The sequence below is a fragment of the Dendrobates tinctorius genome, unplaced genomic scaffold (assembly GCF_039654945.1).
Source record: "Dendrobates tinctorius isolate UK_male_01 unplaced genomic scaffold, ASM3965494v1 ptg000167l, whole genome shotgun sequence".
Lineage (NCBI taxonomy): Eukaryota > Metazoa > Chordata > Amphibia > Anura > Dendrobatidae > Dendrobates > Dendrobates tinctorius.
In genome coordinates, this window is record NW_027361834.1 from 1449434 (window position 1) to 1473021 (window position 23588).

Sequence of the window (23588 nt, forward strand, 5' to 3'; positions counted from 1 at the left end):
ATTCCTCCACAGGCTTGGGGGAAGGAGACCATTCCTCACTGCTGGAGTGTTCAAGCAACATGAATTGATTGTCCTTCATATTTGCAGAGCATCAATGGGTCATCAATATATTAACAAACGTTGCGGTTTTGCTTCCCAAAAGGTAGAACAATTCTAGGACTGCAATACTCTGGGGGGGGGGGGCTGCATTGTACCTTAGGAAGGGGTACATTATTCTATGGGGGGTTGCATTATACTCTGAGGGGGCTACATTATATTCTGTGGAGAGCTGCATTTTACCCTATGAGGTGGCTGCTTTATATTGTGTGGGGGGGCTGCATTATATTCTATGGGTGGTTGTACTATACCCTATGAGGGGGCCAACATTATACTCTGTGATGGGGGCTACATTATATTCTTTAGGGGGCTGCATTATATACTATGAGGGGGGCTACCCCATCCCCTGCTATTTCATTAAGGCTACTTGCACACTTGCGTTATCAGGCGCAGCGCTCGGCCGCCGCTAAGCTCTGCCCGGCTGCGCCCCCTCCGGTCAGCTCCTCCTATGGGCCCATGACGCTGCATGCGACCAGCGTACCCTATATTTAGCGTTGGGTACGCTGGCATGGTTTTGCCGGAGCATATGCCCTTTTTGCGCTGCGCCGATGTGCACCAAACGCACCATGTTGCATTTTTGTGCGTTTGGCTCAGCGCAAAAAGGGCGTATGCTCCGGCAAAACCATACCAGTGCACGACCAGCGTACCCAATGGTAAATATAGGGTACGCTGGTCGCACGCAGCATCATGCGCCCATAGGAGGAGCTAACCGGAAGGGGCGCGGCCGGGGGCGGAGTTTAGCGGCGGCCGAGCGCTGAGCCTGATAGCGCAAGTGTGCAAGTAGCCCAAGATGTGTACTACCTTATATTACACCCTGATATTAGCGTGTTTTACCGCACAATTGGTCTTGTATTTATTTATATGTAGCTACATAGTGGGCCCCAAAAATGATTTTCTCTGGTAGGCCCAAGGTGCTCCAGTCCAAAGTTGGACATCAGTGCACATGCCACACTCTGATTTACATATCGAGCACTTTTCTAGCGGGAGCGCTGTCTGAACTAAATGTTCCTAGGTGTGCAACTGACACTGGGGGGCGCGAGTAAGGCAGATACTGTGTATGGGGGCACTTTGAACCATGCACATGTCTGCTCAGCGTGACTTCGGGCACACTCTGACCCCTGGGCTTCCTTTACGCACTCGCTCACATCAGTGTATAAATCGAACAAGTGCAATGACAGGAAAAAAATGCACGTTGCAAACTGACCAATGTTATTCAGTGAGGCAGTGCTCATCTGAGAGTTCTAACTGTGCTCTAATTGGGCTGAGAAAAATATTGCTTATTTTCATTGCCCTCATCCAACATTTCAGGATGAACATCGCAACGATTTTATATACGCTAATGTGAGTGACCCCTTAGACTGCAGTCAGACGGCCGTATGGTCTCATGTGAGAGAATTGGCCAGATTGAGCAGAGTTTCATCAGCATAAATTGTTAGCGTCATCTGAGTGCTCCGATTCACTCATGAGAGAAACAGATCACAGGTGCGGAGAAGACAGAATTTTATTTCTCCATCTTCTCTGTCCGAGTAAACCAGACTGCACTCAGATGACATCCATGTGCAGTTCGATGTTTCACAGGCACCCATAGACTTGTATGGGTGCACATTGTTCAATTACCAAATACGACCACTGAATGCAGTGATTAATTTTCTCATCCCAATTCTGCATGAGAAAATAATCAGAGATCTGCACTGCCCCATAGTATAACACTGGGCTGAGTGCTATCCGATAAAACATCCGTTTTATCAGATCGCACTCGGCCATGTAATATGCTTGTGTGAGCGATCTCTTACTCACAGTATTGGTACGGGCACGCTCTGACCCGTTCCCCTGTCTGCTCACAGTGTGGGTATGAGCATGCTCGGATACTTTCCGACTCCTGTTTGCAAACAGTATAGGTGCGGGAACACTGATCCTTAGCTCTTTTTTCCCCCTCACAGTGTGGGTGCCGGCACGCTCTGATCCCCGGTGAGCAGACAGGAGCCAGTGCTGTGCGTAATGTCAGTGCACACAGGAAAGACCAGAGCAAGAGCAGAGTACGGGGGAATGGGAGCAAGGGGATTTTTTTTTTTTTTTTTTTAAATGTATGAATGTGTGGGCTTATAGTGTATATAGGTGCCTGTGTGCGAGATCACTGTTTAGAGGGGGCTCATACTGTGTATAGAGGGTGCTGTTTGTGGAATCATATCGTATACAGGGGGCTGTGTGGAGTCATACTGTATATAAGTGGCTCAAAATGATAGGGTGGCGCTGTATGTCAGCTCACTGTATATAGGGGCAGTGTGTGCTCATACTGTATATAGTGGGTGCTCTGTGTGGAAGCTCGTGCTGTATACAGTAGGGCTGTGCATGGGGCTCATACTGTACATACAGGGAGCTATTTCTAAGTTCATACAGTATATAGTGGGTGTCAGCATACTTAATTCTACATAATACAACTAGAATATGTGATCAGTTGAGTGCAGACATTAATGCTCAAGATTTATTTGGAGTTGGAAACAAAGTATTAAAAAAACAAAGCAAAAAAAAAAAAATATCAGTGACACATACAAGACAACTTACACTAAATACAACTTTTGAGATAGTGTAAGAACTTGGACATGACTACTACACAATTCCTGAAAAAAAAAAAAAAAAAATGCTCTCCCTATAAACTTATTCTCAAGTGCCCAATGTGGGCTATGAAGTATGGATTTGGTTTTTTGTTTCTTTTACAAGAAATCAACATGGCTACCAGAGTAGCAGGGAACAGGGAATTCAGCCTTATATATAGGAGATGGTCCATACCCGCTGTCAGTGTCTGGAGTCCACTGAGCATTAGTGCAGCTTTCTGGAAGTACACTAAATCTCGGATTAATCTGAAATGTAACCATCGCAGTTCTGCCATAAATGCAAGCTAAACAGTTAAAGAACATCCGTGTAGTCTCTACTTGTCTCCCTTTGAATTAATCAGCCATATTCGTAACAAGAGCAGAGGAGATTTAAAAAAGGAGAAAACAAACAAACAAAAAAAAAAGCTTCAACCCCCAATATAAGATGTGAAATGTTTTCTTTAACCATATACCGTGCATTTGTAACAAACAATCACTGAGAATTGCACTTTAGAGCTCGTCGTGTATATATGTAAATTCTCTGGCAGAAATATATCCATCACTGTCTTCGTCTTCTTTTTCAAATATGCTGGAAACGAGGACATCATGATGACTTTCATTCACGGTGTTACCGTGCTTCTCAAACTCCGCCTTAAGATAAGCTCTTACCTGGATTTTAAAGAGGGAAAAAAAATAATGTATCAACAGTGTAAAGTTAGTAGCAAGAGGAGCAAAAACAAATCAGACATAGAATACCATCACGGCAACAAACATTTTATAATACAAAATGTTCAGCACTTATAGGAATTACTGCAACAGTTCACAAATGCAGGAATTGCACAAACAGTATTATTAGGGATTACTATTTTTTATGGACTTCTGTATGAGGGATGAGTCAGGCGGCTGTACAAGTCAGACGAGGATCGCAATGCAATGTTCGGACTGGTCGTCAGCTCTCCCAACCCAAGAGTAACAGCTACATAGAAATACATGCTGGCATGCTCGGGATGGGAGAGCCGAAAGGCAGTTCGAGCATTGCAATCCTCATCCGAGTTATATGGCTGCCTGACTCCTTCTCTAAGAAAAAGAAACACATACAAAACAAGCACCAAAAAAGCAACTTAATTAAAAAAAAAAAAAACAACACGGGATGGGCTGTTGGGGTTGATTTGTTCTATTGCTTTCATGCAATACTGAAGTTGGTTTCTTATTCATCCAGTTTCTTATTCAGAACTGAAGCTGGTTTCTTATTCAGCAATTTCTTTTTGTCACTTTTTTTTTACAAGTATAAAAGACAAAAAATATACAAATACAATAAAATACAACGCAGCAAGGTGCCCTTATGTGAATACGCTTAAAACGAGGTACAAAAGTTATAAAACTGGCACAAAAACGGGCATCAAAGTGGCCAAGGAAGGGCGTTATTAAAAGAGTTAAACGACTATGGTCCATTGATTTCACACCAGCATTACATACACAGTGATGGCCTACGTCAAATTCAGGTCACTCTAGCCTGGCCCAAATGTGTTCTGGGCATTAAAACGGGCATCAAAGTGCGCAATTAGCCAATGTTAACAGATTTGAATAAGTACCATATATACTCGTGTATAAGCCGAGATATTCAGCCCATTTTTGGGCGGCTGAAAGTCCCCCCCCCTAGCTTATACTCAAGTCATATACCGGGGGGGTGAGCGGGGGGAGGGGGAGCGGGGAGGGTCAGAGACCATACTCACCTCTCCTGGCACTTCTCTGCAGCCCCTGCGTCTCCCTCTGCTGTCTGCTTCCTGCATTCAGCGGTCACGTGGTACCGCTCATTAAACTCATGGATATGCGCATATTTATGAGTCTAATGAGCGGTACCACGTGACCAGCTGAATGCAGGAAGCAGACCGCAGAGGGAGAAGCATTGGCTGCTGCTGCAGAGAAGACCTTGCGGCTAGGAGCGGTGAGTATGACGGGGACAGAGTGATATTCACCTGTCCCCGTTCCAAGCTGTGCACCGCTGTGTCTCTGGGTCCTCCTGCTGTGACGGCAGAGGGCGCAATGACGTAGTCAGTGCGCGCCTTCTGCTGTCAATGCAGAGATCCGGGAGACACAGCGGTGCACGGCTTGGAACGGGGACAGGTGAATATCGCCACTGACAGGGGCTCAGGACACCGGCACCTGTCCCCCAGCGACGGAGAGGTGAGTATGTCATTTTTTTTTTTATTGCAGCAGCAGCAAATAAGGGGTATTTATGGAGCATCATACGGGGGGTATTTATGGGGCACCATTAACCCTTGTGGAGCAGCATATGGGGGGTATTTATGGGGCAGCATTAACCCTTGTGGAGCAGCATATGGGGGGTATTTATGGAGCATCTTCTTGGGCCAGCATTAACCCTTGTGCAGAAGCATATGGGGGGGTTTTAGCTATGGAGCATCTTTTTGGACCACCATTTAATCCCAGGCTTATACGCGAGTCAATAGGGGGGGGGGGGAAATCGCTTTATACACGAGTATATACGGCAAATGTTTTTTTTTTTTAGAAGGTCAATGACTTTGGCCCACTGATCTCACACCACCATTATATACACAGTGACGGCCCCATAAAATTAGTCCCTTCAGCCTGGCCCAAATGTGTTCTGGGCATGAGGACTGTCCACTTTGATGCCAGTTCTTATGCCCAGAGCATATTTGGGCCAGGTTGTAGGGACCTGAATTCAATGCGTGCCATCACGGTCTATGTAATGGTGGTGTGAGATCAGTGGCCCAAAGTCATTTAACCCCAGAATAACACCAGTTACTTATTAAAATCTGTGAAAAATGGCTATTTTCCCTCTTTGATGCCAGTTCTAAATGTCGAGAACACATTTGGGCCAGGGTGGAGTGACCGAAATTTGATGTGGGACACCCTGATCTATGTGTCTGCAGTGTGAGATCAGTGGCCCAAAGTCATTTAACTCTTTCAAAGACATTAAGTGTCCACTTTAATGCCCATTTTTTGTGCCAGTTTTCTAACTTATGTAGCCGTTTTTAAGCGTATTCACATCAGGGCACCTCGCTGCATTGTATTTTAGTATTGTAATTTTTTATTTGTGTCGTTAAATAGAAAAAAAAAAATTCCATAATAAGAAACCAGCTTCAGCATCGCTGCTTTCTTATCCTAGCAAAACTAGTATAAAAAGTTAATTCCAGCTCACCCAGTTGCTCTATGCTCATCCACCTGGGGCTTAGACACCAGCCTCACATCAAGGATAAGGCTGGGGTCAGACTTGCGAAAAACTCGGACGAGTCTCGCACCTAAATACATGGCACTGCCGCCGGCACTCGGATCAAAGTGCTCAGCTGCATGTATTTCTATGCAGTTGAGCACTCCGGTCCTGAGTGGCGGCGGCAGTACTGTGTATTGATGTGCGAGACTCGTCCGAGTTTCTCGCAAGTCTGACCCCGGCCAAATAGTAAAAATTGGGAGTCCGGCTCCAGGAGTAAGACTGCAAATTGAAAAGTTGCAGATTTCAAAAATTGCACCACCAGTCAATTTATGCAAAGTAGAAAAAAAAAATCATAGTGGGTATGAGATTTCTAAGAATTCCATCCACTTTGCTGTAACTGTGATAACGCCGTGTTACTTGTGCAGTGAAAATACCCAGCGCTAAAAACTCATCATCCTAAATTCAGAATATATATTCAACTCAATTCAAAGGAGTCGTACGCTTCCATGCGAAGCAAAACAGGCCCTGGAGACCATTTTTCCCCCTTTAGTTTACCTCTTCTTTAGATAGTTTCCAGTCATCATTCAGATCCATTTCTTGGAATGACTCATGGGACCTCGGACCATTTCGGATATCCATCAGGCTAATGTTGAAGATTAATGTACTGTCTGGGGAAATTTTTCCTAGAACAAAAAACCTTATTCAGAGAAGACATGAAAAATGCTACTGCGCTAACAGATTAGTAAAAACGGCACAGTCATGCAAATATAGAAAACCTGGCCATAAATCCAGCTTTTGCCAAGAATGCAGGCCCCCAACCCTCCTCCAAAGGGTCAGCTGTTCGGGGACGTGGAAAGACATGCCTTCCCTGAGCTCTCGCAGCACTCAACCTGGACGGACCATTTAGGGGCAGATTTTACGGTAGCATCGTGAAAACGATGGGAAGTGTGTAACTCTGCTGACATTTTGTGAAAGCCTGTGGCCCGCCGCAGTCTCAGACTGCCGAACACCCCCACCTCCCAGACCCCGTAGCATCGCCAAAATTGTGCTGATGTAAAGTAGACATGTGGGAAATATTATTTATTAACTATTTTTTGTCACATAAACTCTCTGGTTTAACAGAATAAAAATTCAATTTTTTTTGACAAATAAACGCAACAATTAGGCTGGGTTCACACGAAGCGGAACTCTCGTGGAAATTACCGCGAGAATTCCGGAATTCCATGGGAAAATCGCATTTTAAATTCCCGCGATTTTCCCGCGGAAAAACTAGCATTTTGCAAACGTAATTAGCTTGCAGAATTGCTAGCGTTTTCCAAGCGATCTGGAGCATCGCTTGGAGAACTGATTGACAGGTTGGTCACACTCGTCAAACAGTGTTTGATGAGTGTGACCAACTTTTACTATTGAGGCCGCCTATGCGGCATCAGTAGTAAAAGATAGAATGTAAAAAATAAAAAAAATATTGTTATTCTCACCTTCCGATGTCCCGCGCAGCCTTCCCGCCTCTCTCCACGCTCCCGATCCCAGTAATCCTTTGCGACAATTACCGCGATGATGTCTGTTCTCGCGGGATCGCGACGCCTCGCGGTCATTCGCGATGACGTCGCGCGAATGACCGCGAGACTTCGCGATCCCGCGAGAACGGACGTCATCGCTCGCAAAGGCTTACTGGGACCGGGAGCGTGGAGAGAGGCGGGAAGACTGCGCGGGACATCGGAAGGTGAGAATAACAATATTTTTTATTTTAAATTCTATTTTTTACAGGGATATGGTGCCCAAAGCCCGGAGGACAGTCTCCTCTCCTCCGGACAGTGGGTACCATCTGCAAATGTTCTGCTTACATTTCGCATGGTGGGCACAGTCACATGCGGGAAGTAAGCGGAACAATGCATTCCTATGGGTGCGGGATCGCCGCGATTCCGCGAAATTAATGAGCATGCTGCGGTTTTACCGCAAAGCAATTCCGCCGCAGTAAAAACCGCAGCATTAGCACAGCATTGCGGAATCCCATAGGAATGCATGGGATGCTTATTTTTCGCGGTTAAAACCGCCGTGGAAACGCAAAAAAAACGCCACGTGTGAACTCAGCCTTATCGACCTAAATATACCACTAACATGAAGCCCAATATGTCCCGAAAAAACACCTCTCAGAATCGCTAGGATCCGTTGAAGCGTTCCTGAGCTATTACCTCATAAAGGGACACTGGTCAGAATTGCAAAAAATGGCCAGGTCATTAAGGTCAAAATAGGCTGGGTCATGAAGGGGTTAAAAAACATACATCCTTAAGAAAATTTCCGTGAAACCATATTAAAAGGAATAGGCCATCAGAAAGATCTGAAAAGGACATTCAAATCAGATTTTGTGCTAAATTAAAAAAATAAATAAAAATACCATAAAGTGAGAAATCTTCCAATTGTCATGTTGGCCACTGAGGTTTTTTTTTTTTTTTTTTTTTTTTAAAGATTCCTACTTCGCATTCCAGTAAGTCCACGTGTGTACATTAGCCACAGTGAACAGACTATATTTTGTATTGAAGCATCTGATGAGAGTGTGCAAAAGCAACTGTGAAGGGAGGGGGAGCAGGTCAGCTGTGATGCACTTGTTGCGATTGTTGGATTCTGTGTCATCAGATATGTATACAGCTGTTATCTGCCAGAGTAATCCTGCCCCTGAAGGTAATGAGTCTGCTGAAACACTGGTACAGTGGAGTGTTCACATCATGCCGTGTGACTGGCTTACCGGTTATAGTAAAGGCATTGGCAAAAGGGAGGAGGATCCACATGCATTAGTTCTGTGAGGACAAAGATGTTTTCCAAAGGAGAATATTCATGCAAAACCAGACCACACTTTGGATCAAGTACTACACAAACAGAATAGGTTAGTAAATGTTAAAAAACAGTGAGCATAGAATAGATAAAACATACGCAATTGTAAGCTTTGAATAATAATAATAAAAGATAGATCGATATCTCTCTTCATTAAAGGGGTATTCCCATCTCCAAGATCGTATTATCCTATTATGTAGTATTTGCCAATATTATTATTGCACTTACCTCCAATTAGAAATGTAGCATAGTTCTTCTGATTGGCCAAGTTGCTTTCCCCATGTGTAGGGCATTGCAGTAGCTTTGGAATCCATGGTTACGACCACTCATATAGTGACAGTGAGTTAACTGTTAGTGGTTGTAACCATGGATACTGAAGCTACTGCAATGCCCTGCACATGGGGTAAGGAGCATAGAGAATCAGAAGAACTATACTACATTTCTAATTGGAAGTATTTCCTAACATTATTATTATTACACCTGCTACATATTGGGATAGGATCTTGGAGATGGAACATCCTTTCAATGTGAGTATATTCTACATAAACTAAAAGGTGAGCGACTACAAACCAGTGACTAGCTACAGCTACAAGACCGCGCTTGTTGATTACAATGTAGCCCTGTGAACAGTCACTTTCAAATACCATTTCTCAGCTTAATGTACAAAGAGTAATTGAACAGAAGTGCTAAATTACACTTGTACTGTTCCTGGGTACCTGCCAAAATGACAGGTCGGGAGCTGGAATTACAACTCATCAGTCTTCAGAGCTAAGATCTCCCAGAATTCCTTGCAAGTCTCAGCACCTGCACAGAATTTGCATTTTGAAAAATTTAATCTTAAATGAGGTTTTTTGCTTTCAGAAATCCCTCGTCACCCAAAACAGGTTTTTTTTTTTTTTTGTTTGTTTTTAAATCCATCCTCCCCTGGGTCTACCACGGAGTCTCAGTGCCTGTTATTGCCGCAGCTCAGCTCTTTCATCGGCTGCAGTGCTGTTGCCCTGAAATGAGTGCTACAGACAATAACAGACACCGGGAGCTTGAGCGTAAGACCCAGGGAGTGCGGGCGAAAAAATATTATATATACATAGGCAATTTATTTTTTTGTTGCAGCCAGGAAACAGATGTTACCCAAAACCGGAACGCCAGGTTTTAACACAATTGTGGATCTGTGATCTACAAGATTTGAAAAATTCTGCTCACCCTCTACTAAACCTATAGTAATGTAATTGAGGGGGTCTTCCACCATGAAGCCTGTGAGCCAGAAAAATACAATATGGATCTATACCAAAATCAACTGTTCACCGGGAGTGGAAATCTGGGCAATCGGACCACCGTAATAGGCGTGGACTGATGGGACGACCCCTTACGGGGTCAGAAGGTCTGTTGCAGGCATTTTGACATACTGCAGTGGAAAAGTCAGTACACCCAGTTAGTGTCTACTATTGAATGAAGACTGTGCCTCCGCAGTAATGCTAGAAAGTCTGGAAAATTTACCTTTCCCTTCCTTCCCATAGGCCAGAGCAGGAGGGACAGTGATCTGCCGCTTTTCTCCCACGCACATATCTTGGAGGCCCGTGTCCCAGCCTTTAATAACTTCTCGAATACCAAGTGTAAACCATACAGGCTGCCCGTTGTTCTCCACATACCTGCAAATTAGAGAAATACAAGTCAGCACACAGGCCCCTCTGCTGGACAGCGGCCATTACACAGCACACGAGGGAGCGGGCTCAGCTCCTGAGCCCGTTCCATAATCACACACCTCAACTGGGACGTGTTTTTATTACAAGATCTATTGATTAAAATGTAAATTTTCATGGAAAAATAACTTTAAGTTGAAAAAAAAACAAAAAAAAAAAAAACACGTTGCTGAAAATGGGCAGCACCTTTAACCTCTTCACGACCTTGGAGGTATCCACACGTCCAGGTCAATAGGTACAAACGAGGCTGCAAAAGGCGAAAGTCACAAAGGAGATAAGAAAATCTCTCTCCCATCACTGAGTGTTTCCCTGGTATGCAGGCGTCGCAGGCCCTGAGGTGGCCATGGTTACAGCCACACAGCGATGTGGGGACAGCGGTCCTCCTGCCAGGCCGGCACATGTCTGAGCGCACTCACGTGGAATAGAACCGCGTCCCGTTCCCCTGCAGGAAGCCCTCGGAGTGCACCAGCAGCATGTCCCCGTTCTTGGTCTTCCTCTTGCACAGGAAGGGTTTCTCCAGGACCTGGATCTGCACCTCGGGCTCGGGGATGAGCGCAGCGCCCGCACAGGCCAGCAGAGCGGCCACCAGCAGCCACATCCTCGCCCCGACCCCGGCTCAGTCGGCCCCGCTCTCCCCCCCCCCGCAGACGTGGCACAACTTTCTGCCGCGATACGTTCAACCACACAGCGACCCAGGCGATAGGCTGAGAGTGGGCGCGGCCACAGCGGGAATACCTCATTGGTCAATAGTAGAAGTCAGCTGGTCTGGATGTGAGCGGTGATTGGTGAAGAGCTCTTCCAGGAAGCTGCGGATGGGTGCGAACAATGGCATGTTTGTGCTCTGCTGATGGGGCCGTAGAGGGGCGGGGCCGTGACGCCTGCGCTGTCCTGTCTGCGCCGGAGCCGCCGCCGCTTGTTGCTATTCACAACGGAAATGCGCTGCGGCCGCCTGTCAGTGTGCGCCGTGTGACCAGCGCCTATCCCGGGGGAGAGATGCCAGAGTCCGGCTCATGTGCGCCCCCCAGCGACATGGAAGGGATCCTGTACAAGTGGACGAATTACCTGAGCGGTAGGTGCTGTGACCCGGAGCGGCTCCGCCCTGCCTGGTGTGTGAGGTGATCCTCGGTTACCCCTCCTGTCAGTGAGCACACTGCCCCCTCCTCTCCAGAGTCCCTGCCTGGATAGAGACCATGGAAGGGCGCCCCCAGCTGGTGAGAACCCCAGTGTGCACCAATAATGGCCCAACACCGAGGCTTACCAGCTGCAGTTTATTATAAAGAAAACCGAAAGCCTTACTCCCCCTCCCCGGGTCCAGGTAGCGCTGACGTCATGTAGACATTGCATTAGCCTATTACTGAGTTTAGCAGGTCTGCCCGCGTACAGGAAGCCCCCCTCAGGGCCGCCGAGGTCACAGATTGGCTGCGGAGCTGGGAGTGGGATCAGAGACTAGTGCTGGACCTGGGGAGGGTGAGTATAACACAGTTTATGCTTTCATAATAATCTAAAGCTGGGGGCAATCCCTTCTGGGGTAAGTCCAAAGCTTGTGTACTGGTGTGGATTTTAGAGCAACTTTCTAGACTGAGATCAGACGAGTTTCTGCTTCTAAAATCCGCACGTCCTTTCTGCACTGATTACGGTTCTGATTGGATGAAGTCCGCACCATAAAGGTTTGTTTCTACGGCAGAAGTCGACAAGCTGCGGCTTTGAACCCACAACAGCTGGACCCTGTGAAGTGCTGCCGGTGTATGTGTGTGGAAAATCTCCACCGACCGCACCGTGTGTGAACACAGCCTTACAGAAAGCTATGCCAGGATTGGTTTAATATGATGAATGTAAGGATCTATGGAAACAGACATGGAAGGAGAGGGTTGGGGTCTCTGTAATGCCGATCCCAGTAGACACAGGGGGTCCCCGAACCTGATGAGGCAATAGTGGAGGCAGTGGTGTAATTTTGGTATCGCGGCCCCCAACCAGCAGGAGACTTTAAGGCCGGAGTCACACTAGCGAAAAAATCGGACGAATGCAATGTGATAAAAAATCGCATTGCATTCGTCCCAGTGTTATTCTATGGGGCAGCTCCCATCATCCGATTTTTTTTTTTTTTTTTTTTTTTTTTTTTTTTTTTTTTTTTTTATCGGAACGTTTCCTCGGACCGGGACAATTGCAGCATGCTGCGATTGTCACCGATTCTCGGATCGGACTCGCCAATGCAAGTCTATGGGTGCGATTAAAAATCGGATTACAAACGGACCACACGTGTGACTTGCGATAAAATTGCAAGACTTCTCCAGGTCAACAGGAAAGAGCATCAGGCATTGGATGTCAATTTGATGCTTAGATGCGAATAAAATCGGTTCATCGCCGGAAATTCTGATGACAGACGGATCCCTGGACAAGAAATCTTTGTGCGATTTCGTACCGTAAAAATCGGATCAATTTTTTAATGGTTGTGTGTGACTCCAGCCTAATAGTATTCACCTTCTCATATTCACAAAAGGAACTTTTTGCTCCCCTCCCACCCCTCATCCAGGCTCCATGGCCCAGTGTGATTGTCCCCATGCAATGCTATAGTTACGCCCCCAAGTGGAGGTGTAAATGGCGCAGGTTCAGGTGCTTTTACATCAAACATCCGATGATCATCGGCTACATACATGTTGGTTGGCTCTTATTTAATGTCTTATTTATACAGTCTAACCGCACTTCTGATGTGCACAGAATGTCAGTAATAGACTGTTTCCTGCACATAGACTAACTGTTCTCGGCAGCACATTGCGCTCATTGTGCTGCCGAGAACAATTATTTTTTTTTTTTTTTTTAAGTAAGTTTAAAGATCATTTCACCAAGTAACATTGGCATAGACCCCCTGGTACGAACCTTTAGGATCTCTATTTGACACCAGCTATTTTTGTTGGGGAAACTGTTCATCAACGTACCAGAATAGATGGTCACTCTGGCCACACTGCAATCGCCCTGGCCCTTTCCAGGTCGCTCTGGCCACACTGCAGTCACCCTGGCCGTATCGAGGTCGCCCTGGCCACACTGCAGTCACCCTGGCCGTATCGAGGTCGCCCTGGCCACACTGCAGTCACCCTGGCCGTATTGAGGTCACTCTGGCCACACTGCAGTCACCCTGGCCGTATTGAGGTCACTCTGGCCACACTGCAATCGCCCTGGCCCTTTCCAGGTCGCTCTGGCCACACTGCAGTCACCCTGGCCGTATCGAGGTCGCCCTGGCCACACTGCAGTCACCCTGGCCGTATTGAGGTCACTCTGGCCACACTGCAGTCACCCTGGCCGTATTGAGGTCACTCTGGCCACACTGCAGTCACCCTGGCCGTATTGAGGTCACTCTGGCCACACCGCGGTCACCCTGGCCGTATTGAGGTCACTCTGGCCACACCGCGGTCACCCTGGCCGTATTGAGGTCACTCTGGTCACACCGCGGTCACCCTGGCCGTATTGAGGTCGCTCTGGCCACACCGCGGTCACTCGGGCATACACTGCATAGTATTCAGCTGTTGACAAATGCTCCCTGAGACTGTAAAGCTTGGAGTAACCTGTCGGTCTGGCTGCGTGTTCTCCCCGGAGGGTGGTGCTGTCTGTCCTCACCCTTTTTCCATTGTAGCTGGGTTTCATCAGGTTATTGCTAAGGTTTTCGGGCAGGCACTTGTAAGTTGTTCTCATTGCCTGACGTAAGCCTGTGAGTAAGCCGTCAGCCATGCCGCACTGCGAGCAAACAGCAGCCAATGGCAGAGACTTCTTTTTTCTTCCTTTGCCGTTTAAACAAACATTGATACAAAATAATAAATACATCAAGCAGAAGCTGTGGAAATGCCACACAGTCTACAGCAGCGAGATACAGAGCAGATTGCTGTACGGGTGGCGGGGGTAAACCATCACTGTGTTTTGGGCATTGTTCACACAAGTGTTCTCTGCCGTACATAAATCCATCTGCATTTCCCAGGAACATGATTCGGAGTTTGCTCGATGTAGTTATTGACTTCAGTGAAGCAAACAAAAGTCCAAAATATCAAACTCCGATCTCCGTATCGCTGTCTTTCTGGTGATGTCCATCTCAGTCAGACACAACAGTGTAGTCTCCGGTAGAAACCTAGAGATTTGGGGCATTATGTCTTCGATTCGTGCCCTACATTGTGGTGGTCTGTCCCTGGGGTATAACGCAGTCCTGCTCCCTCTTCTCTGTAGGGCTGAACTATATGCAAAGATGTAAAATATTCTTATTTTCTATTATTCTCAAATGATTTTTATATTCAATTTAACAAGGAGAAAATACTTTTTGTGAAATGTCATGTGCCATTTCCTAGTCTCTATGTCTTGTGCTGGGCTTGGTGCGGAATCTGTTGGACAGATCGGCCCTGCGTGCTGCTCATGGCTGCAGTTATTGAAAAAACATTAAGAAAGGGTTTTTCAGAAAGCTCCTCCGTTCCACTTTACTATGTTGATGACAATCATTGGGAATCATTGGATATCCACAAGTAAAGTGTATATAACAACTTATTCTCCATATGATGAATTCTGTTGCCGGTACCGCCAGAAATCCACTGCCAACGCCAGGGGGCTCTGTCAGCACAATCACGGGTATCGGGATAAGGCTTTGTTCAGACGTCCAGTTTTTACGTGTGTGTTCTATTCAGGTTTTGCAAGAACCAATTGTAGGCAATGGGCACATTCACATGTCTATAAATTTATTTATTTTTTTTTAATTTCAATTTGGCACAAAAAAGTAGATGTGTATTTTTATTAATTTTTTTAATTAAAAAATTGTGGTCTTTTTTTATTTTTTTTGGGGGGAGGTGTATGTGTTCTAATGGGTCAGAAAAAGGAAAACTTACAATAATGGCCAAAGCCACAAAGCCAAAGGTGATTACAGTACAGGAGGGAGTAGTCATTAAAGGGAATCTGTCACCTCATTTTTGGCCTATAAAATGCGGCCACCGCCTTCTAGTAATATTTCATCGATATTATGTTTGTAACTTTCTTTTCTCCTTATCGGCTAATGTAAGGGAAGCAATCTTCTGATTGGGGACCACTTGTTCATGGATACGTAGGGATCTGAATATGAATCATATATAATCCCCACCCCACACTCTTGCTGCTATGGTTCCTGAGCTGCATTCTTTTAGTGATTTATGCCTAGGATATTATTTTATAGTTTGGTTACTTTTATATTTTATTGCCATGTCTTTCTCGTGATTCTCGCAGGGTGGCAGCCAAGATGGTTTCTTCTGTGCGGTGGAATTCTTTCCTATTATGACTCAAGGGAAGACGCCTGGAAGGGCTGTAAGGGAAGCATCCAGATGGCGGTCTGCGAAATTCAAGGTGTGTTTCTGGAAATGAACAATAACGTAAAATGACTTTTACCTGGGAAAGCCGCAGCAAGTCAACCGGAAAACATTCATGTAATACACGAAGGGCGTGTGTCCTCCGGAGCAGGAGCCATGGTTGCAGAGCAGGTCTCCATTCTGGCTCGTTGGTGGAAGAGCCCTCTCTATTGTCCATATGTCCCAAACAGGGTTTGGCTTCGCAAATCTTTAATACTTCTATCGCTAGGCTTATTCTACAGTCAAGGAGACCGGAGACTCCACATTCAGCTATTCAAGATAGCGTTACGTAGGAGAGGGGAACAGTCTGCTGTCAGACACTCTTGGTGGCAGATTACCTCCCATGAGAGGAGAAGGATTGGGAATATTTTAATTCATCTGCTCGACATCTAGTATCGGGAGGCCCCATCAGCCTATGGGTGTGACTATTTAATAATCTATAGTAGCCTTTAATTCCAGAAGAATGCTGCCATTTTATGCTTCTCTCACCACTTTTCAAAATCGATGAGATAAGTAGGCAGGGTGGGTTTAGGGAGAGCTGCGGAGCATCCCTTGAATAGTTAAGTTTGCAATAAATTATTAAAAAAATTGGAGTAAATTATACCATTACGTGCATTTCTGCTCATGTCGTCATAAGGGGTAAACCACAGCAACCACTGCAGAGGAAACATTACTTAACTGTTATCCAGATGGGTGGTCAGTATGCGTTCCCCGCAGCGAAAGCTGCTCCTGCAGATCAGGTCTCCAGTCTAATCTGTTATCTCACAAGTATTACTAGCTAAAATAAAAGCATCATGAATATAGTGGCAAGGAACACTCTAGTCCTTACTGGAGTCTCCTCTATTTCCTACACTTTGTAAGGCACATCTGATGAGTTAGACGATGTGCGCATGGAGTCTTTTTGCAGAGTTTTCCGAGTAGAAACTGAAAAGTTTTGCGATTTGGAGATTTTCTGCTCAGTTTATTCTCGCAATAACCTCTTGGACACATCCTTATACAGTAATTCTACCTAACCCCACGGTATAACCTGGGACATCTGTTGGTCAGGTCTGTAGGGGATCTGAATAACATTCCCTACACCCATAGCGGACAGCTTCACAGTCGAGTCAGGTCATGTCTAGTGTGATTTTTATTTTATATAGTCTTCACAATGTCTTCATTATATATGATGTATGCACACATTATCCTCTGTACATTATATTATACATTTTGCATTGACAGTACACGCCACGGATAACACTCGGATGGACCTAGCAATTCCAGGGGAGCAGTACTTCTACCTGAAAGCCAGATCGGCAGCAGAACGACAGCAGTGGCTTGTTGCATTGGGTTCTGCTAAAGCCTGTATAACAGACATCAGAACCAAGAAAGAGAAAGGTATGAGTTTCCTGTAATCTATTGTTATTAAAATATACCGTATTTTTCGGACTATAAGACGCACTTTTTTTCCTCCAAAAATGTGGAGGAAAATGGGATGGGGGGGGGTGTGCTAATAGTCCGATGTACCTGCTCTGGCTGAGGTGGGGGAGCGGTTTCGGCGGAGCAGCGGGTCACAGAGGCAGGAGCCGGATGCTGCAGCTAACTCCTGTGCCCACTTCTAAAGAGAAATGAATATTCACTGCATTCCACTCCCATGGGCATGCAGGGCAATGAATATTCATTTCTCTTTAGTGGCATCCTAGTGTGATTGGACCCATCCTCTCCTTTTCCTGGTATGATTGGCCCCCACCCCCATCCTGGTATGCATGGCCCCATCAGCAAATCCAAACTTATGTTTCAAATGTATACTTTTTTTTGGCATCTAGACAGCCCATTAACTTTTAGCTAATGAGTGACTGGTTTAGGGCAGTCGGACGTTGTATTACTCGTGCAAGCATCGCATCCCATTCCCCTGACTGGCCGTCGGCTATCTTGACCTGAACATGATGGCTGCGTAGAAATACATGCTGTCAGGCTCAGGTCAGGAGAACAGAGTGTGACTGCTCTCTTAATCATATAACCTCCTGCTCTTCCTGGGATTTCCGGTCCTGTGGGCGGTCCTATTAGTGACTGACAGCTTTCCTTGTATAAGTGTGCATAGAGAGATCGCTGCCGGTCACTGATAGGACCGCCCACAGGACCACAAAAGAGCAGAGGTTTGTATGATGAAAAAACAGGTGTACTGAATCTTTTCTCACAAATCTATGTATCAATCTCCTCCGCTCACCCTGCTCTATTACATGGTGCCTGCAGATTGGACTACACTTTCAAGATGACAGGTTTCCTTTGAAAGAATAAAAAAAGCCCTCAAAAGGGTCGAAATATCTTGACTTGGGCCACAGTCATACAAGTGATTTATTCTCTCTTCTGAGAGAATCAAATCAATTATGATAATGACACTCTGATCCGCGTGTCATTTTACTGTGATCTGATTCTCTCGGCTGAGAGACTCGTATCACAGGAGAAGCGAGATCTGAATGTCTCCATTGTCTTTGTGCACGTAAATGGGACTGTACTCCGATGACATCCAAGGGCAGTCCGATTGTTTTACCTGCACTCATAGGCTTGAATGGGTGCTCGTGATCCGATTTGAGGAGCCATTCGCAGCATGTTGCGACTTTTATTTTTTATATTCTTTTTTTTTTTTACACAGACTGATTTGGCGCTACACTGCCCCATAGTATAAGATTGGTCTGAGTGCTATCCGATAAAACATCGGACAGGACTCGTCCTAGTAATATGAGCGAGCCGCTACTAGGCAATATTGCAGCTTTTCAGCAAATACAGCATAACTTTAAAAAGATTCGGGCACAAAGGGAGTTGTCTGCTGCACGTCACCACTTTTTTTTTTTTTTTTTTTCTTCCCACAACCTGATTTACCAGTTGTTCACTATTTCTAAGCCTTGGTCTAAAGTATTTTGACATACTGGCACTGTGAGGATTCTCTGTTGCTGGCGCCAGGAGCGGGCGAGTGGTTTGCATACTTCGGCCACATTCCAACTAGATGTGTCCGGGAGCAACGGCTGCACACGTCTAGTCAGCACATGACTGCATGTAGGCAAATCACCTACTTGCAGTCACCAGAGAATCCTCACGGCACACAGTGCACGCGGTGTTAAGATTCACAAGTCTGCAGTAACATAGAAAGACTTCAGACTTGCAGCCTAAGGCCGGACAGCCCCTTTAAATGATAAATACATTAAACTAGTAATCATTTCATAGTTTTTCTTTTGTTTTACATTTCACACAGGGGAAGAGCAGGTTTCCTCTTGTCTGCTGTATATGTCCACTGTCACATCTGTTGAACTGCAGATTATACATTTTAATCAGAAGCTTAAATCTCTGTATTGGTGACCTGCCACCTCCTCAAATCCTGTGATTCAGACAGGATAATAAACTGCAGTAACACATCATTCTGTAGCCGCTTGTGTTGTATTTGATTCTGTTGTCTCCACTTTTCATGATGTACAATAAAACATTTAATTATGGTCCTGGGTTAGCCAGAAAATCTATGTAACTACTATAAAGTTAAATAATAATCTTTATTTTTATATAGCGCTACCATATTCCGCAGCGCTTTACAGTTGGCACACATTATCATCACTGTCCCTGATGGGGCTCACAATCTAGATTCCCTATCAGCATGTATTTGGAATGTGGGAGGAAACCCACGTAAACACGGGGAGAACATACAAACTCCTTGCAGATGTTGTCCTTGGTGGGATTTGAACCCAGGACCCCAGCGCTGCAAGGCAAAAGATAATAGTATTCTGGGTGTGATAAAATTATTCTGGTTGGCCAATAGCACTCTTTCCAGTCTTTCGAGCCCAGAGGCCCCCTCAACAGGGCAATTTACTAATGAATGACTGTGTCAAATATGTTACGGCAAGACATTTGTACATGTAGAAAAAAAGGGGGGTAGGGAGCACCACTAAAGGGCAAAATGATCAATTTTCAAAAATACGCAAGGGGTGCTGCATAATTCAGAAAGGAGAACAAAGAGCCCAGCATATTAGGCGCACACCCAAGACAATGGAGGTATATGAAAAAATGTATATAAATTTTATTGAAAGACAGAAAAAAAAAAAAAACACAATAAAAGCATTTAAAAGGCAAAGCACACCCCCAAATGTCCCAAGTAAGTCTAACAATAAGTACTAATAGACAGCAACCACATGGTTGAAAAAACAAGATGTTAGCCTAAATGTACATAATAATACATAACCCAATGACCCCAAATCTGGGCATCCCCAGAAAAACAATAACATACAAACGCTCACTCAAAGCGGCCTCAGAAAAAACCAGGGGGCCCTGTAAGTGGCCCTGTAAGGGAGGGAGTGAGATGAACATCCACTATAGAGATAAGAGAAAATAATATACCAACACTCACTCCAAGAGGCCTAATGAAGGCCAGAGGGCACTGTAGGTAACCCTGGTAGAGAGGGAGCAAAAAACCATCCACTCTAAGGATAAGGAAGCGGGCTGAACTGGAGGAAAATGCAGGAGGCAGAAATTATATGCCAAAATATATAAATGGGAAAAGTGGAATCGCCATAGAGAGCGGTCCAGCATGGAGCGTCAGGGGTCAGGCCGTCAGAGGAAGATAGTCCCGGGACAAGGGCAGTGTGGGGAGGTATTTGTGATACTGTGTCTCTTCAGTGCTGTGGTTCCTGTATGGTCTGCAGTCTGATGGCAGGTAACAACTCCCAGCATCTTCTACCATTGTTAAGGACATACTGGGAATTGTAGGTTCGAGCAATACAATTATATATGGGTCTGACCTGACATTACAATTGATCACTGTACTAAGCTTGGTGTTGTATACATTTACTGTGTTTGGTTCTGGCTCTGCATTCATGTACTGATGGTGGTTCTTGTACCGCATACATGTGCTGACAGTGGTTCTGATCTTGTACATGCTACTGAGCCCCATCTGGGACAGTGCCAATAATGTCTGTAAAGCGCTGTGGAATTAATGGTGCTATATAAATGCGTAAAATAAATAAATAGCTATGTTAAAACTTAAAAAAAAAAAAGCAAAAATAGAAAGCGCACATAGGGTGTATCGTTTAAAACCGCAGTAGTACGCCCAATTTGTTAGACTCACCTGCTAAAGTTGTGCGAGTTGTGCAACAAACTGGGAATCGCTCAAGAATATCCAATAGTCGCTGGTATCCCGCTAATGATAAGGAAATCCAAAGGAGTAAAAAGAGCTGGGCTTTCAAAACCGCGCTGACCAGAAACACACCTTCCGTGGTAGATATCGTAAAAAACTTCTTTGGATTTCCCTATGTTAAAACTTAAAACTCCTCAAAAGTTAGAGATGTGAGATTATGAGGAGGATTTGGAGGAGGATTTGGTGAGATTCTGCTGCAAAAACTCAGTTTAAGTTAGTGTCTATTCATACTGAATTTTTTTGGAGCAGAAACTCTCCAAATCCTCCTCAAATAATGAAAACTTGGATCTGGTGATGTAGTGATGTATTCATGTAAGTACCCCTTTACATTTTTTTTGCGGCTTTTGAGATTGTTTCAGTATGGCAATGTGGCCCTTGGACAATAAAAATGTTGTGCACCCCTGATATAGATGATCAATATCAGATCATTAGTGTCCGACACTCACACCAAACATCTACCGTATATACTCGAATATAAGCCGAGATTTTCAGCCCATTTTTTTGGGCTGAAAGTCCCCCTCTCGGCTTATATTCGAGTCATATACACCAGGGGGTCGGTGGGGGGGGTCAGGTCATACTTACCCGTCCTGGCGCTGTCTCTGCAGCCCCCAGCTTCTCCGCGATCTCCCTTCCTTCCTTCAGCGGTCACATGGTACCGCTCATTAAACTCAAGAATATGAGCATATTCATGAGTTTAATGAGCGGTACCGTGACCGCTGAAGGCAGGAAGGGAGATCACGGAGAAGCTGGGGGCTGCGGGGACAGCGCCAGGACGGGTAAGTATAGCGATATTCTCCTGTCCGGGGACAATAGCTGCTTGCTGCTGTCTGGCACGTCATCTGTCAGTGACGTTCAGACAGCAGAGGGCGCGGTGACGTGGTTAGTGCACGCTGCGCCCCCTGCAGTCTGAGCGTCACTGATAGATGATGTGCCAGACAGCAGCAAGCAGTGATGGACCAGGGGACAGGTGAATATCTCAGGTGCCAGCAGTGACACCGGCACCTGGCCCCCAGCGACGGAGAGGTGAGTATGTCTTTTTTTTTTTATTTTTAAATGCAGCGGCAGCACATGGGGGAATAATCTATGGAGCATCTTATGGGGCAGCATATAGGGGCATAATCTATGGAGCATCTTATGGGGGCAGCATATGGGGGCATAATCTATGGAACATCTTATGGGGCCATAACCTTTATGGAGCAGCATATGGGGCATATTATTCTATGGAGCATCTTATGGGGCCATTATTAACCTTTGTGCAGCATTATATGGGGTATATTTTATATGGAGCATCTTATGGGGCCCATCATGAACTGTATGGAGCATTATGTGAGGCTCCTGATTCAATATAGATATTCAAAATGCATTTAGCCTACTGATGTCTCAATTAATTTTACTTTTATTGGTATCTGTTTTTAATTTTTAAATTCACCAGTAGCTGCTGCATTTTTGCACCCTAGGCTTATACGCGAGTCAATACGTTTTTCCAGTTTTTTGTGGCAAAATTAGGGGGGTCGGCTTATACTCGAATATATACAGTATCTGCTGGAACACCACAGCGCCCTACCTTGTGTAGTGGCCAAACTTTAGTACTGCATCTTTTCTGTCATTTACTTTTTTTTTTTAACATACATAGAGTTTAATGACAGCACGGAAACTCTTAAAACGAAGATGTCTGAATTAAGGCTGTTCTGTGACATATTGGTCCAGCAAGTGAATAAGACGAAAGACACAGCTAGTATTGGTACATCTGAATCTCAGGTAGGTGAATCTGGGTCAAGCTTATTTTATTTGCTCATGAAAACTGAGTAGAGGAAGTTTACCATCTGACTCATAATAGGGCAGTGGTGAATGTGTGCTGTTAATAAGTAACTGCTGCTGTAAGAGAGAGCTCAAAAACCTGTGTCTCAGATACGTCTCGGCAGTGCTGTGATCCAAGTGGGTGAGCAGGATGCAACTTTTCCCCAGTTTCTTCATTGGAGATATTCTCAATCTCCATGTGAAGAGAACAGATCATTCATCAGTTGCCATGAAGCTCCTCATTCCTTGTCTTAAAGAGGTTCTGCATCAGCTTGAGTAATTAAAGCATAATTAATTTATTGTAAGAGACAATCTATATAAAGCTGAGTGTGTGTGTGTATTTATCAAGCCACGCCCACTCCACATAGCTCCACCCATTCCGCATAGCTACAGGGAAAGAGCCCCTGATGCAAGGACACCCTACAACAGTTGTGACACACAGCTTGGCCTCACATACATTACACACACAGCTTTGCTGCAAGGACCCTCTGATCCCATGTATACGGGGTTACTATACTTCCCCCAGTGATGTGATATAAGACCCTGCTCTGTGACATAAGCTCACACTTCTACTCCAGCACCAGTACAGCTCTGCGTCTGACTCCTCCTCCCAAGCACATGACTGGTCACATGGTCGTGACATCATCACAGGTCCTTTAGTTGCCCAGGATCTCGCATCTACCGACAGTTCGGCAAGGGAAGAGTGCTGGCATGGAGGGGACGGGGCACTAGTGCTGCCATGGAGGGGACGGGGCAGCGCTGACTGCCCGGTGACACTGCCTGCCACTGTGTATATTAAAGCTGTGCTGCAGAAAAATGCTGTGTACAAAGGAGGCGAGTGAGGTGCAGGAGGAGGCTGTGTAAAAAGGAGCATGAGGGGCAGAAGGG

General features: G+C 45.4%; 2 protein-coding genes across 5 annotated transcripts in view; one reads left to right on the plus strand and one right to left on the minus strand.

The window, feature by feature from the left end:
• Window positions 1-3128: 3128 nt before the first annotated feature.
• FKBP14 (FKBP prolyl isomerase 14) lies at window positions 3129-11084 on the minus strand. Its single transcript, XM_073550717.1, has 4 exons — window positions 10823-11084; window positions 10204-10355; window positions 6436-6563; window positions 3129-3356 (listed from the first exon to the last, which is right to left on the minus strand). Exons 1-4 carry the CDS (start codon window positions 11002-11004, stop codon window positions 3198-3200), a joined length of 621 nt encoding a protein of 206 aa, XP_073406818.1. The 5' UTR covers window positions 11005-11084; the 3' UTR covers window positions 3129-3197.
• A 121-nt stretch (window positions 11085-11205) lies between these two features.
• Window positions 11206-23588, plus strand: part of PLEKHA8 (pleckstrin homology domain containing A8) — a 41699-nt gene continuing 29316 nt past the window's right edge. Inside the window, exons 1-4 of one of the 4 annotated variants that reach the window (XM_073550714.1) lie at window positions 11206-11475; window positions 15630-15746; window positions 16970-17125; window positions 22537-22661. In XM_073550714.1, coding sequence (XP_073406815.1) covers window positions 11232-11475; window positions 15630-15746; window positions 16970-17125; window positions 22537-22661 — 642 coding nt within the window. In that variant the 5' untranslated portion in view covers window positions 11206-11231. The other 3 variants (XM_073550713.1, XM_073550715.1, XM_073550716.1) reach the window with 3 other exon arrangements.

Excerpts from the sequence above, each read along its gene's own strand:
- FKBP14 (XM_073550717.1), bottom strand. The coding sequence starts at position 11,004 with ATGTGGCTGCTGGTGGCCGCTCTGCTGGCCTGTGCGGGCGCTGCGCTC. Across the intron at positions 10,356-10,822 it reads GGGACGCGGTTCTATTCCAC|GTATGTGGAGAACAACGGGC; the intron begins GTGAGTGCGCTC and ends TCTAATTTGCAG. Across the intron at positions 6,564-10,203 it reads CTATGGGAAGGAAGGGAAAG|GAAAAATTTCCCCAGACAGT; the intron begins GTAAATTTTCCA and ends TTTTTGTTCTAG.